The sequence below is a fragment of the Gallinula chloropus genome (genome assembly GCF_964237585.1).
Source record: "Gallinula chloropus genome assembly, chromosome: 14".
Classification (NCBI taxonomy): domain Eukaryota; kingdom Metazoa; phylum Chordata; class Aves; order Gruiformes; family Rallidae; genus Gallinula; species Gallinula chloropus.
In genome coordinates this window covers 3344531-3368178 of record NC_140099.1, presented here as the reverse complement: position 1 = coordinate 3368178, position 23648 = coordinate 3344531, and the positions used below count along the sequence as shown (strand labels likewise).

Sequence of the window (23648 nt, the reverse complement as noted above, 5' to 3'; positions counted from 1 at the left end):
ATGACACAGCTCCATTGATCCTCTCATCCGAGCTCAAAAATTGAAGATGAAGCTTCTTAATGAAAACTACAGAAGTTCTAAGATACACTATCTTAATTCATTAATTTCCCCATTGTTCATGTGCAGTGCCCTGGAAAAAAGACACCTTGTTTGGACATGCATCACTACCATTGCTAACATCCCATTTCCAGCATTGCCTTGGTGGTGAGTGAAGTTTAGAAATTAGACAAAGCTGGAAATTAAACCTCCTGAAAAAAAACCCCTACCATTTCTTCCTGTGAAACCTGTTAGAACAAATTCAAAGAACTTCCAAACTAATCAAAATCCAGCCAGGAAAGCAAATATGATGAGAGACCCAAACCCCAGAGAGGCATTTGGCCAAACAAAATCTCAGCTCAGCATAGACCCAGACAGTTAACCGACAAGAAGTTTCAGCAGCAGGCAGAACCAAATCTTCCAGCTTAAACTCTTTTTACCCTCTGGGGAAATGTGGATCTCAGTCAACACTTCGAATCCTCAGACTATTTAAGTTCAGTTTTTCATCACCCTGTTCCCACTGGTTTTCACAAGCTCCTTGGGGGTGCAGAGCCACCCCATGTCACCAGAGCTCACAGAGACACACGGTCATAAAGAAAAATAGGTTCCAGCAGACCTCTGAGAAACAAAGTCTATGACCACATGAAGACAGCTTAGGTGACTATGGGGCTGCCAGTTTGTTGCTGTCTATCTATCTCAGGCGACCAACTTGTCAGTAACTGAAAAATTAGCAGGGGAGAAAGATGAGAACAGCAAGAGATGATGAAGCCCCTCCCTTTACCTATGAGCATCGCTGCCATCACCATATCACTCTGTCTCCTTGCAATCATGTCAGTGTCATGACAGAAGATAGGACAAGGGGAAATGGCATAAAGCTGTGCCAGGACAGGGTTGGATTGGATATTAGAAAAAAAAATTTTCCTGAAAGAGTTGTCAGGGCCTGGAACAGGCTGCCCAGGGAAGGGGTTGAGTCACTTTCCCTGGATCTGTTTAAAAAAAGGGTAGATGAGGTACTTAGGGATATGGTTTAGCATAGGATGGGAATGGTTGGACTCGATGATCTTCAAAGGTCTCTTCCAGCCTTGTTATTCTGTGATTCTGTGATTCTGTGTCCCTTTGTGTGGGGTGCTCTGCTTTAATTCTGCTTAACTGTAGCACGAATGGAGAGCCAAGCACGTTCTTGGTAAAAGCAGAGTGCAGAGGCCATGCTGAGAATGCTTATAGCACCTCCTTTTTTATAACTATCATAAAACAATCCTGAATAGCATGTCTTAGTCACAATCCATCTCAAAACTAGTATTATAAACCCAGCAAACAGCAGTCACCCTACTGCATAGCAAATCGGTTGTGCCATAACCTGTGAAGGGCCAAGTCCAGCCCCGACCATGGGAGTACGTGATACACGTGGGGCTTTCTGAAACATGGCTCTGCCCCAGAGGGGAACAGTTCTCTGCCATTTGGAACACATCACTTGTCATTTGTAACTTGTTCACAAATTCTGCTATCACAGTAGTGATCACAGATCCGGATTTTCTACTTGAGCTGAAAGTTCAGGTCAGAGCCTGGAGTCTTCTGCATCTGGATTAATTGACAAAATTAACTGAAAGAATACCACAAATACAATTTCATGGTGCTGCTGCCACACACCTCTGCTTTCCTTCAAGCATGCTTTATCTTCAGCAGTCTTTGTAAGCTATGTCTACTTTAATTAGGTTAGACAGATAGACCCTGATAAAAACAAAATGCTTTTGTCATTTAAAGACACTTTCAAACCAGAGATTAATTTATAAAGATCTGTCAGTCTAACAAGACAAGTTTCATACCTCACAGGGCTTTGTACTGTATTTGAGTCTGATAATGTCAACTATATCCTCTTATGCTCAAAGGTCAAATATGTAAATCATGGCCCAGTATAATAATTTCTTGCTTTGCCAGCAGCTGGCATGTGGCAAACAGATGCTGAAATCCAGCTGTTTAACTCCTCAATCAGGCATTGAAGTTGAAACCCAGCAGTGAAACAACTAAAAGGTATGCTTTCAGAGTAGTGTGCCAAACTGTACCCTGGGGATTCCCACTCAACTTGAAATAGTAAAAGAATCTCAACCCCTTCGATATGTAAAGAATACAACATACAGATGGTGCTTTACAAGGAAAAGGCATTACAAATGACTCACAGATTTAGCTGAAAAGATAATAAAATACTGGGTTTGACCCTAGATATAAGACTAGAAAATTAAAGTTAAGGTTAGACCCTTTAATTAGTGTCAGTGATGACTGTATGAGGGGATCAGACATCCTGCAGGCTCCAGTTGTATTGAACTGAATTTCTGAACCCGTGGCCTTTCAGCACCACACAGGGGTCACAGGCTCTCCTGAAAAGCTGCTGAAAAGGACTAGGTACTAGTACAAACCCAAGCCATCAGTTTTTCTGCTTTGGGTGATACCCTCTGCACAGCGTGGAGAGCTGATGTGGAACTACCAATGTGTCTCTAAAGAGATGGGTGACAATGACAGCTGCTGTGCATCATAGCTTCACAGGCTTTGGCAACTGAGAAAACACCTCTTTCTTTTTTGTTCTTTTTTTTTTCTTTTCTAAATCCAAGAAGCCACAGTGTCAGCAGGATGATTGAAGCTGGCTGATCTGTTCTTCCCCCCTTGGAGTTTGGCTGTTTGAGCACATGTGCAGGACTGTGTCCCTGTAGGGTTTTGGTTTGAGGCAAAGGGCTTCACAAATCTCCTTCTAATACACAGAAGCAGGCAGTGGACTCTAGGCTGGAATGAGAAGGAGTCTTCATGTCACAGAAAAGCAGGAACTTCAAACTTCAAGTCCAGGGAACCCTGCTTTGGGATTGTATCACTGAAGCCATTGAGCACTGAATTGGGATCCTCATACGTGCCTGAAGAAGGCTCATAGTGTTTCAACTGGAGATAGTTTTATTCCAAATCTCCCCTTTGCCTAACCTATTGGGCACATGGAAGTAGGGAATGACAGCAGGCACTAAACAGAGCTCCTTCTGTTACCGTGTCTTCAGCACCGAAAAGAAGGACCCCAACTTCTCCAAGCCCACACAGAGAGGCCAGCCAAAAGGAGGTGCCTACAAGGACAGGTAACTTCTCAGGGTGCCTTTCCTTCCAAATGCCTGTCACATGACATGACATTTCATTAGGGCTGCTGCTGGGGAGATGTCAGATGCAGCAGCCTGGCATCACCAAAGTGCTCACCCACACCCAAGAAATTGCTAGCCTGTGAGACAAATTCACAGTGCCCAACCACCAGAACAGCACAGGCAGCTGGAGCAAGAGACTCAGCCTTTGACATGACCATGACAACCCTACCCTGATACACCGATTGGAGTGAAGGGTTTTCCTGGATGCAGGCAGATTTGGCATGTGCAAAACTGACTTGCTTCCTTACTTTCTTAAACATCTAATCATCCCTGAAGGAAGATAAACACTGGAATGAATTTTGCCTGGTCTTTGTTTTCACTTCATTGTAGCACTCCCAATTACACAACTTCATTCCAAACCCGTATCTTTCCCTTGTGTCCCCTCTCCTCTGCAGGTGTGGGTCAAGCTACCTTCTTCCATGGCCTACAGAACATCAGTCCACTTCCATTACAGGGTGCCAAAACAGGCAGCATGCCTTTTGCTTCTCAGCATGCTACTGATTTTCATTGCAGCCTGTACAAAATACCCCTCCTGTATGCATCTGGCACTCTCCAGACAAAGAAAATGAAGGCACAGAGCTTAATTTCCATTTTTCCTCACATCAGAGACAGGTTTTTCTCAACAGTATGTTTTAGGTGAGTGATACTAAAGGAGAGGAGGGAAAGCAGTATCTTAGAAACATCGGTCATTACATGACAACTGCCCCAGGAACAGGTAGTTCCCTGCCTTTGACAGCAAAAAACCCCCAACAAACCACCTTTCCATTTCCCCAGGAGCAGAACATCATCTTGTGGACAACAGTGCTCTGTTCATAGCCAGATTCTTTTGTATACAGACACTGTGTCTAGACAACCATAGAAAAACTGTCTCAGCACCAAGGGGTTGGGTTTTATTGTATGTTCTGAAGTGCTTAACTGCATGCCCATGTACTGCTCACAAAAAACACTCACAGCCTGAATTTATTCAGTCTTTCTCCAGAGCTGATGGGTGCATCATTGTGAGACACACAGGAAGCACATCAGGATCACACGCTCCCTCCCAAGCTTATATCCCTGAAAGTTTTCTAGAGGTCATCCAGCCAATATATGGAAAAGAGTAGATGATATTAATAGGATAAATTTACTGCAGGAAGAGGAAATGAGTCCACAGTGCTCCTGTTAGTACTTACCAGTTTCCCATGTAGACGCAGCAGATTTGTCCAATCTCCTCACAGATCTTTATTTTACTTTTGGTGACAGCAGCAGGACTTCCATCACTGACTCTGGCAGGAAGAGAATTAAGTCCTGCAGTTTACAGAAGAGCTGCACTTAATCTGTCTCATCATGTTTCTGTACTTAGAAGAGGGAAGGTTTCCATCATTCAAGCAAGTACGAGTGCCCCCAAGGTAAAAACACTAAAATAATCTTCTTTTTTAAAAACTCAGCTATGGATAGAGAAAATGGGCTTTATTTTTGAGGTTAAACCAGAGTCCTCTCCTGCACCAGGGCCAAACTCTGCACTGGACTCACACACACACCTTTTTTCCACACATGTGCCAGGCTGGGGCAAGGGAGGATCAGGAGGTGTCCACTCACCAAGGCGCTCAGGGAAGTGTGTTTCAGGATGGGAATCCTAAAGCTTGGGGAGTGCAGGAGTGTGTGTGAGGGTTACTCCACAGCCCTCTCACCTCAGGACCTGGGCAGGGAGGAACCATACCCACACAGAGCATGTGTGTCCTCCCTGCATCACTCCCACTCCCATCCCACCGGCACGGGGATGCCAGAAACCTGCTTCTCCTCACCTCCTCTCCACCTGCCCAGTCCTTGATTCACAGCCAAAAAAGATAACCAAAGATAACCACCCCAGCTCTGCAAAGAGATGTTTCCAGGCAGGAAATCTTTTTGCTTGGAAAATGTTTATCATGAGCAAACCGACCAGGATAATGGATGGGAATGACAGAATGCAAACGCATGGAAAACAAGTCAGTGTTACAGGAAAGGAAAATACATTTCAAAGCTGTGTTCTGGGGACTCCAACCACTGCCAAGTCAGGCAGCAGAGATGGAGAAAAGCCCATAGGGAAGTAAGGTCAGGCACTTTTAATGGGCTGCTAGTGTTTCCATAGCAAGCTTGAAATCACTGCTCCTAAGCCTTACCTGCCATTCTGTACACCCTGGGCACTGGGAAAGATTGTTGTAAGGGAAATGCTTCCCTTTCACCTGATTTTTCTGTCCAGCAAACCATTGAGATATAATACTTTTCCCAGTTCTGCCTTGCAACTGTCCTTCTGTAATGAATGAAGACTGGTCAAAGAGCCATCCCACGAAATCAAACTTAGGCAGAAGCAACGACTTCAGCATTGGAAGCTGAGCTGTGAGTGGTTACTGCAGGGCTGGATTTCATGCTCGTGCTCCCTGCTGCAATAATGATACAACCAAACCAGGATATTTCATGTCAGTGACTAATTGAAGCCAAATCAAAAGAAAATACCAGTATGACATTAAATGGCTTATTTATAGGTTCTAAGCATTCCAAGCATTTACATTTAATTATAAGATTTCAAATCCCAATAATAGGTTGGCTGTTATTCCATTAAGCTGTATACTGCATATGTTTCACTGCCAACGACTTGAAACTGGTTCTGTAAATTAGAACAGTGAAAGTGAAAGCAGATCAGATGTTGGATGTAGCAGGGATATAAATCCATTTGATTAAAAGGGAAGGAAAAAAAAAGGGGGGGGGGAGCTGTTTCAACAGTCTAACGTAGTTGTTTTCTAGCCAATGAATTCATAAACTAAAGGGCAGAGTGGGCACTAACCTATCTGGCATCTTCTGCAAGATAGCGTGCTGGGGTGTGTGACTGTCGGGGCCCCATCTTGGTTTGGTCAAACAAGTGGAGACATTTGATATAAACTGGGGATAAGCTGCTGTGGGAATAGCACTTCCCCTAATCCAGGCAAGGTACCTTCTATGCCCTTCAGGTTTCCTGAGGAAATGAGTTCTGTGTTATCACGCCACGTGCACCTGACTGCTGGCAGCTCTCCTCTCCTCTCCTCTCCGCAGCTTCTGTCCCAGTGAAGTTCAACCGTGCATGAGAGGAGTCAGTGCCTCCTCAGAGGTGGTTCCTGCACGCTGTACCTAGCAGAGAGACAGGGGAAGCCAAGTGTTGGTAGCTGTGCTGCTCCTGGAGCTGCTTGATATTTCTTACTGAACATTTGGACTGCATAGAAAGTTACTAACACATTCTGCAAAAAAAACCCAAAACAACAAAACCCCCCACCAAAAAGTGTGAAAATTCAGATAAAAAAGAAGTAAAACAAGTTGAAAACCTGTGGACTAAAATTCCACCCTCGCTCTCCCAAATTCTGACAAAAACCTGCAAGCCAGCAAGGATTCTCACACACAACTGGCCTGTGTAAACTGTATGAAGAGAAGAGTAAAAGGCTTACACTGCCTGTGAGGACATGATCTTTGCAGGTACCAATCACAGACAGGAGCTTTGGGGGATATCTGGACTTTGTTTTCAACATAAAGACGGGGCCATGAGGGAGGAGTGCTGGAGGTTGTGCTGTAAGAGGGACTCACGTGGATCTCTGGAAGCAGAGCTCTTGGAAGCAGCTCCTTTTTTTCTCCCCTTCGATTTCTAAGTTGCACATATTTGAATTTACCACCAGCAGAATTAACTCTAGAGCAAAAGAGAGAGAGAGATCAGGCTGGGGAAGAAAAAGAAAGCACTGGGAGAAAAATAATTTGGGGGTAATCTTACATAAGGGTGTTAAATCAAACCCTTACCTCCCGTATCTTGAGCTGTTCTGCTGCATTGACTGCAGAAGCATTTCTAAATATTGGAAGAAATTTATAGATTTCAACGTTTTCAAAGTATTTCACCAACAAACCCTGAATAGTCAGATAGATAGCCGTAGGATTTGAAGCAGGGGAGGGTGCTTTTAGTGATTTACATTGGAAATTATAGGAGGGAGGGGGTTAATTGATTGAAGGTCATTATAGAAACAGAATTTCATCCGAAAAAAAGCTTCAACTGTTTCTGCTACAGCAGAGTTATGTTGTGAGGTGGGGTGAAAGCAGGGCTCCATGGGACCTCTCAAAAATCCACATGGCAATCCATTTGCTTGGATAAGGGTAAAATATCCACCCATCCATCATCATCGATCCCATCCCCCTTGTGATGATTTTGACTGGAACCGCCAGTCGATTCCAACCCTTCACACTGGCGTTTGTGGAGCCTTGTTGCAGGAGGCTGGCATTAGTCAGCAGCAGGAGGGGAAAGGAGGGAGGTGTGGGGCACCACGCTCCAGGGGGAAATATTCTTTCCTTTGTATCCCCAAGAGAAGTTGTTGTCTGGCCAGAATTGACACTGGAAATCTCGTGCCTAAACACCGTGTGAGCAATTACCGCCTGATGAGTGTCACAGACAGCAAATAGCAATGATATGCCTTTGTGTTTGTGAAATAGTCTGTGGACTAATAAACTAATTACCACTCGTTCCCACATTTCCTTGCTCCAGAAATGAGGGGTGTGTTTTGCCAAGTTTAGGTTTACCCTCAGATCTGTCAACTGCCGGCTTCAGCCTGCTGCTGCCTCCAAGATGCTGAAATGTAGCCGTGCAGCGCAGCCGCCCAGCTCGCTTTAAAATAGTGAAGCACACAGCTACTTTCCACTTACATTCTCTGCACAGCCAAAGTAATCTCTAGAGAAGGCATGGGAGTCATCACGCAGTCAGAGGGATGACAGACGAGCGTAAGCTGCAGTCCCACTCAGTGCCTTTCGCAGAATTAACACTAAAAGATGCCTAAAATGTAGCTGGACTGTTTGCTGACGGAGCCAGACCACCACGTCTGCTTCAGGGGAAGTGAAGATTCAAAGCTGACCTGTGCCTGCTCAATTCGGAAGGGGTCTGCAGGCAACCTCTGCCTTTCCTTGCTGGAGGTCTGCACACATCCTTGAACCAACACATCTCTCCTTCCTTGCTGTCAGGGTAATTATGCCCGAGCTTCGCTCTGCTTTGGCTGCAGGTTGGCGTGTGTACGTACCTGCAGCGCACCACTCCGCCGGTCGGATGCTCTATGAATGGCTTGTGGCTTTCTCTGCCCGGGCAGTGCAGAGCCTTCGCTCACAGACACTTGTCCCAGATGGTGACAGAGTAAGAATTTTGAAAATGAGGTTCAGAAGCTGTTGAGAATGTCCCTTTCTAAAAAGGAGGGGGGAAGGAAAAGGGGGAAAGGAAAAGGGGGAAAGGGGAAAGGAAAAAGGAAAGGAACTCCTTTTGGAAGACCTTCTCAGATTCAGGGAAACGCAAGTGTGCATCAAAGCCACTGTCTGGCAATACAAACTACCAATTTCTTTAAATGTAACACAAGCTTTCCATCCTTCCTCAGCGATCCCCAACTTCCCACACCTTCAGTCACTTCAGGGGTGAAAGAGTACTGAATGGACACACACACACACAAAAAACCCAAACCAAACAAAAAACTGACCCAGGAAAGTAGAAAAGTTTCAATATAGTGATTATCATGTGGTGGAGACTTCCAGAAAAGCCTGCAGTCACTATTCACAGCAAGTTAGTACGCTTTCTTTCAAGGTATTTACTAACAAGCTCAGGATACTCACTTTGGCTTCGGCATTTAACCTTTAAAACCACAGACAGCTCTGAACCCGCAATACAAGCCCGTGTAGCAGCTACCAGCTTCATACAAGCTATTGCCTTACTGTACGCTGCAGTGATGACTGAACAGCCTCTGGCACTGCCCCCACCTGCACACAAACCTGCTTCTGTAGGCCACACGCTTGTGATCTGGGACCGACTTCGTGCAGGACAAATTCTGCTATTACATGAGGAACTAAAACATTCCTGAGAAGGAAAGACAAAGATGAAAAATTAGCCAAGCAGTTATCATTACAAAATGCAGGAAACTAATTGAAGCTTTTCATTCCAACCCTTTTAAAGTTGTTTCCTAACTTGCAAGAACTGAAGACAAATCCTGCCCTGAAGGGTAGGATGACAACTGCCTGTTCTCATTTTTTAACTTGTTTGGAAAACACTTGCTGTGCAGCAAGAGAGAGACACGATTCAGATCACAGTTAAATGAGCTGAGTATCTCCTTACGGGCATTTAAAGAGATTGGAGATCAGTTCTTCCAACAAAGGCACACCAGACCCAGCTGCTGAAAATTTAATTTAGAAAAAAAAAAATCAAAACAGATTTAAATTTTTTTTTAGTAAGAATTAGGTTAATGGAATAATTCATGTAGGAAACTGCCTGAAAAGTGGGTATTTAACACATCTTGTCTCCAGTTTTATTGCAGCACTGGTACCTACTGTGCCTCCACTAGCTGTTCCTCAGCACCCACCCTTACCAGGCTCTGCCCTTGGCTCTCTCCAGAGGGGCTTTCCCAAGCACGTAACCACCTTAAGCCTTTGTCCTCGCTCCAAACTGCATGGCAGAGAAGCAGGACCACCAAACCAGCAGAATGATGACTCTACAAGAGAGCACTCCACCAGCTGCAGTCTGTGTAAAGAACGCTGGGTGGATCTAACTCCTCTATCCGTACCCACTGCACTTCACCTCCCTCACAGGGGTGGCTGCACGCAGCACAAGGATGCTCACCATCATGAGGACCTTTAAAAAAACACAAACTTAATGGAAACTGAGCATTTACCATGGTAATTCTGGCAGAAACTTAATAATCATACCACCTCAGTGTTGGGGTGTTTTTAACTTTGCCAAGTACCTTACACCCGATATATGCCACGGTGTACCTGATGGCTGGAGGTTTGCTGATGAAAAGGTACGTGAAGTTTAGAGGGGAGGAGGTGAAAAAAAAGCCAAGCACCTGGAAAACACTTCATTGCTTCTTTATTTAGATGCACCCACAGTACAGAGCCTCTTGAGCATGTGCAAAAGAGGAGGATTACACATTTCTATCTGGGAGCACCATTGAGTTCGAGTTTCTTTGATACCATTTTTAAGAAAGTAAACTATATCCAAAGAATGACATTTGAATCCAAGAGCTTAAGACCTGCTTGTACTATCCAGAGGTGGAAGGTATTTCTTTTTCATTATTACTTCGATGTAGAGAAGAAGACATTTTTCAGAAGTCTGGTTGGACCAGTCTATATATTTTCATATGCACCTTTTAATATATATAAAAAATGTTTCATTTTTCCCCCTTACCCACAGATAGTTAAATGCATCTAAGTTTAAAAACAGTAATGGACCAGAGCATTCCTATGGGGAAAAATGAACTTCTGCTGCCCTCTCCTGCTTAAACAATGAAATGCTAAAATATTAAGATCTATGAATCTAACGCTAACCTTGAAACAAAAAGCATGACAGGTCATTCGCTATACTACAATCAAAAATAGGACAACAACAAGAAATGTATCGGTACTATTTATATTTGAAAACTCCTCATCGGTACATGAGGTTATGAATACAACGTATTTACAGTGATCCAAATAACAAAAACTTGTATTCAGAGAGGTCATGATAAAAAGCGTGTGCTTCTGTGGACAGGAAGCCACACTTGGGTAAAAGTTTCCAATCAAAATCAGCTCCACTCTGTTTCGAGATACTGGTTCGGAGACTCGAAACCAAAACACTGGGCTATACAAAAACCTGCCGCGCGCATCGGCTAGAAAAACTCATCTGTGGCTCACTACAGAGCTGCGAAGGGGAGCAGGTGAGCCGAAATCAAAAAGCCACATGGAACTAAACAAACTCTTCAATCTTGCACATTGTCACCTTTGAGTTGTTTTAGGGCAACGGCTTTGGGATGCTCTTGTTACACAGCTAAGAGGAAAGGCCGTCTTTCTTTTCCGAGACACAACTAAAAGCAAATTATTTTGATTTTATTTGGGGAGGGAGGGAGAAGAATCTAGTCTCTGCCCTCCTCACTACACAATGAAGAGGTTTTGAACGCTCCTAATATATTTTCCTTTCCACGGAGTCAGAGAGCCTAAGGCTGTACTTAGGCGCGTATAATGTAAGTACAGCAGCTGCGTTTCTTACTCGAGCAGTTCTTGGCTCTAACACTCTCCATTTTTCCATATATAGGAGATAAAAAAAAAAAATTAAATCCTTGTATTTATGCTAACAAAACCAAGATTAAATTTACTGTAACCCTGCTAGCAAACGTTCCAATGGCATTAGAATACTTTTATGTCAAGCACGCCAACCTTTGGAAGAGAGACAAAAAACACTCAAAAGCAATGAAAGGAAAACAATAAGGGAGACTTGCAAGATGAGGAAAGCAATGTGTGCTCAATTTTAAGTCTACGAGAGGAACTTTACTTTTACAGTTGTTATATCCCCATGACCTGATGTAATGCCCTAGTATTGACAACGCAGCTCTTCCCTTTTACCAGAGCGCATTCCATCCTTTCTCCTGAAACCAATATGGCACAGGACGCGAGCGACCACCCAACAACTGCCGCACGAGCAGTTAAGAAAGACATTTACACAAATAAAGGTAGTTTCTGGAACTCAAGAAGCAAATGAAAGCATAATTAAATAGACGCACTGATCACACTTGGGCCCATATGCTGCCTTCTTCTTTGCCTACAACTCCAAGGATAGCAACGGGAGCTCTGCAGAGCGGCAGGACATCGCGCTTGGATTGCGGCAAACAGTGGATCCCGGGGGGTTACGGTCGTATCATTGTGGCAAGTGCTTCTTCACGTGCATCGCACAGTGCAACCTAGTGTCGTGTCAGCCTTTTAGAGTCAAGTGACTAATATCACATCGTCTCATTCACTTTAAAGAAACATTCCTTCTCGGAAGTGATATAAATCATCTATAAACTTTAGATACTCCCCACTATCCCCACATCAGAGGTAACATCAGAGGTAACAAAATATTGCAACCCATCAGGTTCTCATCAGTTTTGTATGATCAATACCAGAATGTCATGTCAAAACCAAAAATAGTCATGAACAAACAACACTCACCTAAACTCTAAGTACAGGACAAGGTGCTTTTTCTAATTTCACATTGTTGAGTTTTACTCCACCAAGTGGAAAACATGAATCTTTTTTTTTCCCTCCGTTCTCTCTCAGTTTTTCACAATTGGACACAGTCTTTGAGCATGAGTTTAAGTCCACCCTCTCATGAAGCATGATCATTTCACACAGAAATCACACTAGCAAGTATTTGTTGGTAACAGAAATAAAAGACTGTCAAAATCAATGGGCTAAGGGACATGATTTGTTATAAATTTATTTAATCTTCAGTATTTCAGCTTGCACCTTTGCTTCAGCACTTTAAAATAAAATGGTTCAACTAAGACAGTAACTGCCTAATTTACATTGCGTCCCAGTCAGTGTTCTTAAAAGAAGCTCATGTTAATCCCATTAAACCACGCTGTGTTTGGTGCTGCATATGACTAGTTCCACCTTCTCTTTTCCAGAATTAACAGTGTCAAGTTTTTACAAAATCGTTGCGTTTACAACATTTGTGTGCGCAGACCCAGGAGTACAAACTGTGACCTGATAATCCTGAAACAGTCAGTAGTCTAGGAGGGAATTCTTTTTTTTTTTTTTTTTTTTTTACCTCTTTTCCGTGCCTGAAAACAAGAAAACTTCAAATCCTACTGTATATTTAAATGGTAGGAAGAAAAATATACAAGCTTGTATTTATACTGTATTTCTATCAATGGCAACAGGTCATAAATTCATGTTTGCAACTATCACAAAGACTCATGAACACCAATTCAGTTTTATACTGTAAATACTGCTGGATTGATGGTTTAGGATTATCAATTCACTGTTGTCATATGTCTATAACAGTTCAAAAGCATCCTGGAGAAAAATCCTGAAACACATACCTTTCGGTATATAATAATGCAACTGCATTAGCTAAATATATACTGTACATAAGTCTTATCAGCATTTTACCTACCGAAGATGTAAAATTCCACTTTCAAATACAAAGCAGATAGCCAATAATGTATACTTATAATACAGCCCTCTTCTTTGTTTTTGTAGGTTGTTGGTTTGTTGGGTTTTTTTCTTTCATTTTAAACAATTTGGTCACAATGCACCTTTGATATAAAAGCATTTTAAACTTTATTATTAATACTCAGAACATTAGGATTTCCAGAATTTTTTTCAGTAGCATTTGTAGAACCACTTTTGGTAACAAATACAGTAGTTAGGAATGAGCATCCAGATGAGAATGCAGAAGTATATTATCCAGAATCCTTTCCAGCTAAGACCATAGGGCTGGTACTGTGATGAGTAATAGTACTAGAACCACAAAAACACTTATAGTATGTTTCTTAGAGGCTACATCCTCTTTTGCTGGAACACTTTATAAATACATATTAAAAAGTAAGGCAACAACTCCAAACAGCCCAAACTGCTATCTCAACTCAACTTCCAATTAAATCCAGGACCCCTGGAGATCAATTTCATGCTTGCACTGTTTAGTGTTTGTCTTTATTCTTTCAAAATGGTCCAAGAAAAACATACTGTAATAATTTAGCCATTAGTATTTCTAAAACAACTCCGGTATGCGTGTCCAATGCCGTATCACTAATACTGGTTAGGTACTGAAGTCCAGGGTGTTCTCACTGCCCATTTTCAAAGGATTGTGGACACTAATTTGGATTTGCAATAAATAGGTGCACGAATCCAAAACTCCCTTTCCTGCTATGTTTATCACCTAATTGTTTTTTTAACTCCTAATGTTCAAATTAAGGAAGCACCAGAGACAGCCTGGTACTCAACAAATGCTCACACCAGTAAACAAAACTTTTATTCAGGACCTATGTTTTTCATGGCCCTGATCTGAATGGACATTCAACTTATGAAGATGTGCAAAAGGAAAAAAAGTCAAATTACAGTAAAGTTATCCAGAGAAGGAGGATGTTACACAAACTCATAAGGAAATGACAGTCTTTTTTCTCTTTTACTATAAATACACTTAACAGTTTAGCAGAAAGACAAGCTAAATTTTAAGATTGTTCACATTTGAAAGTTGTATTATACTCTCTGCTAACGATAAATAAGGAACAGGTCCTGACAATGGAATTTGACATTGCAATTTTCATCAACAGATCTTTGAAGACTGGTTTTAAAGAAGGGTTAAAACAATGATTATGTTTGCAAAGTTCTGAGAAGTCCATCTGCTGTCCAAACTTTGGATTAAAGTCCTTATTTTTTTTCCTTTACTTAGAGACAGGTATATACAGTGCTGTTGTAATAATGAAACAAATGTGAAATCTACTGTAAAGTTGCACAATACAGAAAACTGTTGCTCCATCTTCTACTACATAAATGTGTGACTCCACAGGTTAATAATGCTGTTTTGTTTTTTTGTTAAGTGGGAATTATTCCATCACGTCTAAGACCTCTCTTTAATTCCAAATCCTCCAGTTTTTTCCACAGTTCTTCACGCTCTTTCTCTTTCTTCTTCTCACTGACAGATGAAATAAAACAAAAAGTTAGCAGGAGAAAAGACTGTAGAATATTTATGTTAAAAAGATGGTTGACATTAATTAGCAGAGCTAATTTTCTTTAACACAACCACAATATTCCTAACAAATATTTCAATTAAGGTTTTCAGGGGGTTTTCTTGTTAGTGGGGTTTTGTTTGTTTTTGTTACCTACATACCTGTCTCTCTATCTCTAGTCAGTAGGAAGAGAACAGAAAACACAAGCTGAACCTAGTGACAGTGTTCATGGACACTAATTTGTAATATCAAAGGAAGAAAATGCAGTGGACTCTAAATGTGGAACAGATATCTCATGATTCTAAAATTTTCAGGACTGCATTGCAAGTAATTATTTTCAAGCTTATTCACTTAAGCAAAGCAATTCTTAATCTTATAAATATCAGTCACTTACTGGAACAAGCATTCCCTTATTCTTTTACACTCACTGTTCTGACTTACTTTGACTGGTGGCTTTCATAAAGCTTAGGTAGCAGCCAAGGGAAAATTCAAGTTCCAGGATGTGACTTTTGTTCAGTGTTTTACTTTTTTTTCCTTTCCAAATGCCTACAAGGAGATCTACATAGCATTTGCTTTAACGAGATTTAATGGCTGATTTGATAAAATTAAGCAGCTAACATTTACTTTGGCTGCATTATTTGCTTTCTAAATTTCTTGTCTCTGCTATAGCCTCCTTAGAACGAACCTTGACACTGCAAGGTACAAAATGCTTTCAGTGTCTATTAAATCACCCTGTTGGTTCAGATGAAATGGAAATCTAACAATTCTAGACATACAGATTCTTTGCAAGTCACATTATTCTTGAAAAATATTTCAATGGATTAGAAATGTTCCTACACATCTTGATTCAGTCAAACACCTGCCTCATTTATTTGAAATTTTGATTTCCCAAGAACAGTTTAAACACCTACAAAAAATACAAACAACATTCAGATAAATCCCTGAAGAACAATTATGAAAAAAAGTCCACTGCAACTAGAAAGTATTAAAGTATTTTAAATTAAGAATTAGAATAAGTGAAATAGCCTGACATTTTCAGGCTACTTACCAAGATATTTATCTTCTAATCACTCTGAAATTTATACTTGCTTATCTAAAAGACTATTAGAGGATGATCACCTCACCCAACTTACTTATTCAACCTATCATAGTCATTAATCTCAAATGTATTTCTCCTCAAGCTTTAGGTGGCATCAAAGCTACCCTTTTGAAATGTGGTTTTATTAAGATGGTAAAGATTTTCTGTAAACTTTAAGGTAAATATCCCAGTTCATACATTTAGGCATTTACATGTTTTAAAATTGTAGTAGTAAATGCAAATGGTGAAATGGCTGGCACCAGCCTTGACAGAAGATACTAAGTCATGAGAAAAATTCTTTGTGTGGTTCAGTCACAAAACTTCACCCATTATCCAGACACCAGACACACTACTGCACTGTCGGGTCCTGGTAAGAACAGAGTCCCTCATCCTGAGGGGCAAAGGACAACCATAAATTGATTTAAGTCACTGGGGTCCCTCAGTAAATGCTGGATTACACGACCAGACCTGAGATTTTCTACCTTTCCTGCCAGGAAACCAGGCAGTGTCGTTTCAGCTGCCCTAGCAGACTGAGCCTTACTCATCAACACTCACCTAGAATTCATCTGGCATTTTAGCTCAAGTACAGATCTAAGTCTCTGAAAGCAAAAGTCTGTATTAATGATGTAACATGCTAACTGTAGATTTCTTTTAATGCATAAAACTTTCTATTATACAACAAGAAAGCAAACAAAAGAACAGTGTGACTCCAGCCACACAGTTCAAGAAACGTGGACCCCAAGAGCCTTTAGAGACTGCTACCCTAACGAGGTCTGGCAACATACAGTACCCTTTGCTTTGCATGGGGGAACCCTGAGTTATGGAAACCACTTAAATGAAGTTGCAAACAGCTCAGAGTCCCTGAAGTTTCCTCTTATCTTTTCTTTTGTTGTTGTTGTTGTTTTTAATCACCTGATGCATTTGGTTTGTGAAAAATGCTGCACTACAATTCAAAAATGAAGATTAAGGAAAATAGGAGGAGAGTGGTGTATCTAATTGATCCTGCATGCTAAAAGGATCAAGATACAGCAAGATCTCTGAATAAGAAATGAAAGAGTTGAGAGATGTCTCTGTGTTTTAAGACTACACCTAGCCTACAGACAATTGTTTGAGAAATAAATTTTCAGGTTTTCCCTCATGTCTCTTTCCAAACCTCAGCGAGATATTTTTTTTAAGTCTTTAAGCAAATTGTTCTCTCTAAACCTTTGTTTTTCTTTTATCATTGAAGACCTTGATACATTTCAGCATTTTGGAATGACGAGTCAAATGGAATTCCACGAGGAATTCAACTCCCAAGCAACGCAGTGGGCACCGTATTTCATAAGGAGTAAAGAACAACCTGTACGTGGTATTACCTCACATCTTGAAAAGAGAAGGCTAAAGAGGACACAGGGGGGAAATGAGGCATTGTGTCTATTATGTGTGAGATTATGCAATTGCACTGGGGTGTAAGGGAAAGACTAAACAGCAGGCCTTATGCACAGCTGACAAAAAAAGCTTTAAAAAGTTACCGCTGACGATCTGACTTGTAAGTGGCTGTCAGCTCGTCAAACATGGTGCTGTTCATTTCCATAAATGCCTTCAACACATTGTACACTAAAGCCACAATAGCCCTGTGAAACAGTAAAAAAAAGAGTCTATTAGTTTCAGGTGAATTCAAACGTGAAATAAGAAACTCTTCTCTTACCAGCATTTCTGTGATCAATTCTGCTCTCGCAAGTACGGGAATGTAAATTCTTTGATATCAGTGAAACTACTTTGGATTAACATACTTTGGATTAACATATTCAGCTTTCATGTCTCTACTGACTATTTAAATGGAACAAACCAAAACTCTAGGGTAAAGGTAACAGCACAAAGCCATTAGATATAACTACAGACTCTTCCCCTCATCCTGTGGAGCAATTCTGAGTGCAACTCCAGGGAATCAAATCATCATGGGAATGATCCAGATTTCCTTATGATTTTTCTATGAAGTTAAATATTTGGTACTTCTATGCAAAATACATGCTTGCATTTCAAGAGCAGTTTCCTTGTAACCATATATTTGATATTCATTTTCACTTTGGTACACCAAAAAAGTACTACAGAAACCTAAAAGCTCTTTAAATCAGTGTTGCAGTATCTGTGCAAAACTCTGTGTGTATACACATATAAATAAATATATAGTGTCTATATACCAATAGACATAAATGTATTTCTACTTGGCATATGTGTCTTCCTCACCTTACCCAAGAGCCAGCACACCACTGCTTATTTGAATATGAATTGCTTAATTGCATAAAACATGACAGGCATGATCTGTTTATAGAGGAAGAAATCATAGATAGTAATTTTTAAAAGGCTTCAAAGGCATTTTGTCCCAGAAAGGTTCAAAAAAGGTAGAATCAGTTTAGTCTTTTCTACCATCTGACTGGATAACTAGCCTAAAATTTACTTTAGGTCTAGTATGATGGATCTGCTGACAGTCTAATTATCTAGAAGTCAAAGCTCCTTTTGGGCTGAATTGGATATAAAGAAAAAAACCAAAACAACCAAAAAGTGGGCAGGAAAAGACCATTACAGGTGCTGCCTGGAACCACTGGAGCTAACTTATGCAGCAGACAAACCACGTGCCATTTCCCACTGTCTATCATTAACCTCTGTCAATAAACTTCCCTTTTGATTGCCTGCATTAAAAAAATGTTCTTACAAATAAAAAAAAAAAATCTTTAGACACCTTCTTTATTTTATGTGTCTTAAACTGGCTTGTCAAAGGTGTAACACTCCTGAGGGTATGAAGAGGGTGCGATACTAGAGCACTCACATCACTAGAAGCATCCCAGTGCCCAGTATAAATGCCTGAGCAGGACCACACGTAGCTGGGAGTGTGGTAACACGTTACTATGTCATGGAAAGTGTCTTTCTGTTATAAGCATTAGTCACAGAACCTTTCCAGTAGCAATCACATTTGCCATGAAAGCACACAAACTTGAGGTTTGGCTAGATACAGAACAGACTGATGTTTCAGAAAGTGAAATATTTTATAAATACTTTACAGGAAGGTCTTTAAGTAACTGGGGCCTTTGGAGAAACCATTAAAAATTCTGGGTTTACTAAATGGTAACCTCCTTGACTTTGAAAAACTTCACAACTAGTGTAGAATACATGGCATCTAACTGTATTTTCCATTAAAACACTTTCTACCAGGTCACTGAGTTCAAAAAATAAAAATTCCAAATTAACAGGGTATCAATGTGAAGCAACTACTCTCTCACCATGTTTAAGAGAGAACTGCTATTTAAATAGCTTCAGAAAAACCAAGCCATCCTAAGAACATACTGATATCTATATGCTTCACAGATGTTCAGGAAAATGCTAGGATACCAGAAGCATCAGTACCTTCTATGATACTGCCACAAAGCTTTCCTAATGCCAAGCAGTATTCTCTTCTAGACAATTTACAATCAGGCTTAAGACATTAACCAGTTTATAAAAAAGATGTGTAGGAGAAATGCTCGATGAGCAATACTTTCTTCAATAACAATGTAACATCTAATTTCTCTTTATTCCAACTTGTGAGAAGATCTATTTTTATCCTGTAAGGTACTGATTTTTGTACACATACCAGATAATTAAAAACATTCTGAGACAAGCTCAAGTACAGACTAATTTATATTGGCATTAACAGAGTAGCACCTGCTAATGCCAGCTTTGAATCTGGATCTCTGCTGTCCAGATGTTCGTCTGGAGACACTCCCTAGTTTATCAGTGGTATGTCAAATGGCAAGACAAAGAGAAATGGCAAAAACTTACGGATTCCAGTGTTCTTTAGAAATCCTGTAAAGGCTGGAAAACATGATGGGAAGTATAACATTTGAGTTCTCCTCTATCAAACTCATGATGTATTCATTATTCCAATAATACAGCGCTCTCTCAGCCACCTTTGAGTCAAAGGAAAGAAACAAACAGGAATTCAGATACCTATAATTTTGTCATTTTCTAGAGGAAAAACAAATCACTAAGAAATTTCACAAAGATGAATTAACAGGAATCATTAACTTGGCAATTAAAACTCTACTTTAAATCAGCAGCATAACACCCATTAATGGAATTAAGATTTTATCCTATAATTCGGATCCCAAAGCATCCACTCTCTCCTTCCCCTGCTGCTATGTTGTCACTCACTGAAGCTCACTGAAGACCAGGTGCAGACACTGCATTAATGCTGCAGCTGTGGAGGGAAAGGGAGAGCAGACAGACTTCCCCTCTCCCTCAATCCTACAACTGCAGTTGGAAGGAAGAGAGCGGTGCTGGGATAGAGGAGGAAGGAGACAGGGAAAGGCACAGTAATGGGGCAATATCTTAAGTGTGGCACAGGTACCAATGATGATAATCAACTTGGGGAGGAGATGGGGGGATGGCATCTAAATTATGTTCAATCACAGCATCACAGATGGGGTTGGGTTTGAAAGGACCTCAATGCTCATCTAGCTCTAATACCCTGCTATGGGCAGGGACAACCTCCCCTAGCCCAGGCTGCCCAGAGCCCCATCCAGCCTGGCCTTGAACCCTGCCACAGATCCATGGGCAGCCACAGCTTAAGCCCATTCCCCTTTGTCCTGTCACTCCCTGCCCTTGTAACCAGTCCCTCTCCAGCTTTCCTGTAGCCCCTTCAGGTACTGGAAGGCTGCTGTCATGTCTCCCCATCTCCCCAGAACCTTCTCTTCTCCAGAGTGAACAACCCAACTCTCTCAGCCTGTTGTCACAGGAGAGGTACTCCAGCCCTCAGATCATTTTTGTAGCCTCCTCTGGACTTGCTCCAAAAGTTCCACATCTGTCTTGTACTAGGGACTCTAGACCTGGATGCTCCAAAAGCCTAAACAGTCACATTTGCCTTTGTGCCAGGACAGATCACCTAGCTTAAGTTGTGGAGACACTAGAGGCCACAAATAATACAGTCAGAAGGGCTGGATACAGTTTAAGGCCTTTTGTGGCTCATAACAGCGAGTTCTGTCCTCTAACACCAGATACATCTCAAGTTATCCATGAAGCTCAGAACTGAACTTCCACTGCAGCATACGCTCTTCCACAGAAATCCATAAGACAAGTACTTAAAGTCATATAACTTAAAATAGTATCTATGTTTGGGGGGTGTTATGTTTGAGATGGAGACTATACATTCCTGTACAATAAGATCTATCACTGACCTGAAAGTGAGGGCTAGAGACACACTTGGCAATCTGTTTAAACAAGGGTTCCTGGATTTTGACGAATTGTGATGGTTCAATTACATCCAAGATTTCCTCCAGCTCTCCTAGGAACATGACCTAAAAACAACAAAGGAAGCATTGAGTATAAAACCTGAATATTCATCTTGATCAGCAAAAATGCTGGCAACACTCAAATTCCACCCCTTGAGGGAGAAATGGAAGCCTCCCTAGCTCAGCAAGACCCCCTCTCAAGAAAGGTGATCAATTCAACCTTTAGCAGTTTCTAGATTCGGTCTCTTAAAAGGAGGAGCAGCTCGTGCAAATCTGGTCTTGAAGTAGTCCTTTCCAACAAAGCTCAGAATTGCACCAGTCTATCCACACTGAAAACCAGGCCTCATATACACAAAGCATTTGACCAAGGCTTAAACTTTGCTAATTAAGGAGAGCCTCTGAATGTTACCTCATTTTTAGAAGCAATATTCAAAGTAACGGATTTACTGTGTCACGAAATCTCATTAGGGAAACTCAAATTTGCATCAAGAATTTAAAATAAAAATGCAAATGCCTAACTGCATCTTTTACATGTTTAGTAGTTAAATGCCAGACAATAAAATACCTTTCATCCTCCTTGGATAAATACTATCCTCACAGGTAAACAATTCCAATTCTAACAGTGTTTTCCAATCTATCCTCAACTATGTTTACTTTCTCTGTTCTAAGCCATACAGAAATTCTCTGCAGAAAAACTCTCTTGTTTGGCAAATAGAAGCAATGGTTATCAAACTTTGCTCTTCATAAACAAAGCTGTCCAAAAACCCCAGAAATTCAAGGATGGAAAGTTGCCTATAAGAATTAATAGCAAGATCCACCACAGTATATGCTACCTGCCTGGAATCTAAAGATTTCCTGACTATTATATTATAGAGTAATCAAACTCTTATGTTTTGTAAATACAAGTATATCACTTACCTCTTTCTGACTGCAGGTTTTTGGCCAGAATTTCATTAAACCTCTAATGACCTAAATTAGAAAGGAAAAAAAATGTTAGATTTTTTATTTTTCTCTCAACAGCTTCAGTTTATGATGCACAAAAAAACCCCCAAACAGTATAAAAGAAATATTTACTGGTTCTGTGAGTGAGGGGTCTTTCTCCAGAAACTGTACTATGCAATACGCCAGCTGTGAAGAGGTAAAGGTTTAAGAAAACAAAGTTAGAACATTTCTATAAAGAAACTTCAAAGAAACAATTTTTAAAAAAAGAGACTCAAGGCAAGATGCTACAGAGCTTTCTCAAACTGCATCAAAGCTAAGATGCATAGTTTGTGTTGTGCAAATCCACTCAAAGTTCAGTTTATAAGAAACAACAGAACACATTACCAAAAGAGTGACAAAGTTGCACAGACAATAACAAGTCTGAATTCTAAATAGTCATCCAATCAATACTTTGAAGCTTCTGTTACCCTCTGAAACTACATCTTTAAATACTTTATACATTGGCAAAAATCATGAAGTCTTCAAAGATGAACTGACACAGCTAAAACCTGGAATAACGTATTTAGAAATGACATCTTTATCAGCCTAAGAAAGACTGCACTATCTGAACATCAGTGAGAAAGACAACAAGGTAACCCTTAGCCAAGGGAAAATGACATCATGAAAGCTGCATGTATAAAAGGATATATGAGAGCATAAATGCAGCGTTAAGGAATCTGGGAGGAAGAATGTTAAAGATGATGCAGAAATGTGGTTATCACTATTTGGAGTTGCCAGAGTGAAGAATCACCTCGACAGCGCTAAACTAAGGAAACCCAAACATCAAAGCAAACTTGAGAGTGAGGAAACAGCAGAGGAAAACCTAAAAAACAGTCTGACTGCTACACAAAATCCTCAAAATATTAATGAGGTACATTACACTTTTAATTACCTAATCAGAACAGAAGCAAAACATTTATCATACAAAAAATACTAAACAAGCTTATTGCACTTTTTCCTCATTTCAAAACTTCCCCCCACCTTTTATGTGCTACACAATTACATTTCCAAAGCAATCATTAAATAAATTCCAACTGAACAGCAAATATTTGTATAATTTCTACCTGTGCATGGAAGAGTGATAAACTCCTGACAGTATGTAAAGGAATCAGCACCTTCACCAGAAACTGTTTATGCTCTGCCTTAAGAGGTAAAGCAAAACCATTGATAATACTAGAAATTAAAAGAGAAATATTTGTTAGTGTTACCATCATAGAAAACATTCTTGAGGTCTGAACAAGCACTTTCTAGAGTAAAATAATTTAGCAGTCAGAACCCATGTACAAATGGCATGACAGGAGCTGACTTTTGTCCTGCTTGATATTAGCAGTGCAGTGTATATATATATATAGGTTGCAAAATTCTGTTCTGTTTGGAATAAGGATATAAACAGCTGCACAAACCTGTTGCCAAACAGATGAGACCTTGTCTAATGTTGTCTGTAAATTCATGTAAGCAAAGTGTTCTTGAGTAATTAACATACCACAATTAGATTTACTCAGAATATTCACACTGTTAGCGTGCTGAAGAAAAAAATACCATTACTGCAGTGTGTAAGGTTGGAGTGCATTTAACACACACATACACACACAGAGAAAAATCAGTCCAACACTTTGGGCTTTTTCTTGCATCTGGTTATATACCCTTGGCCAAGGTGTGAGAGAGATTTGCACATGGGCTTAAAGATGCATGT

At 40.6% G+C, this 23648-nt stretch overlaps 1 protein-coding gene across 1 annotated transcript in view; it reads right to left on the bottom strand.

Annotated features, from left to right (window-relative positions):
- Positions 1-12081: 12081 nt before the first annotated feature.
- PPP2R5E (protein phosphatase 2 regulatory subunit B'epsilon) overlaps positions 12082-23648 on the bottom strand; it is a 72811-nt gene continuing 61244 nt past the window's right edge. The window contains exons 8-14 of the mRNA XM_084270630.1: positions 23020-23128; positions 22049-22102; positions 21893-21943; positions 20921-21040; positions 19527-19654; positions 17243-17344; positions 12082-14619 (exon numbers count right to left, since the gene is read on the bottom strand). Coding sequence (XP_084126756.1) covers positions 14520-14619; positions 17243-17344; positions 19527-19654; positions 20921-21040; positions 21893-21943; positions 22049-22102; positions 23020-23128 — 664 coding nt within the window. The 3' untranslated portion in view covers positions 12082-14519. The remainder of the gene's footprint in view (positions 14620-17242; positions 17345-19526; positions 19655-20920; positions 21041-21892; positions 21944-22048; positions 22103-23019; positions 23129-23648) is intronic.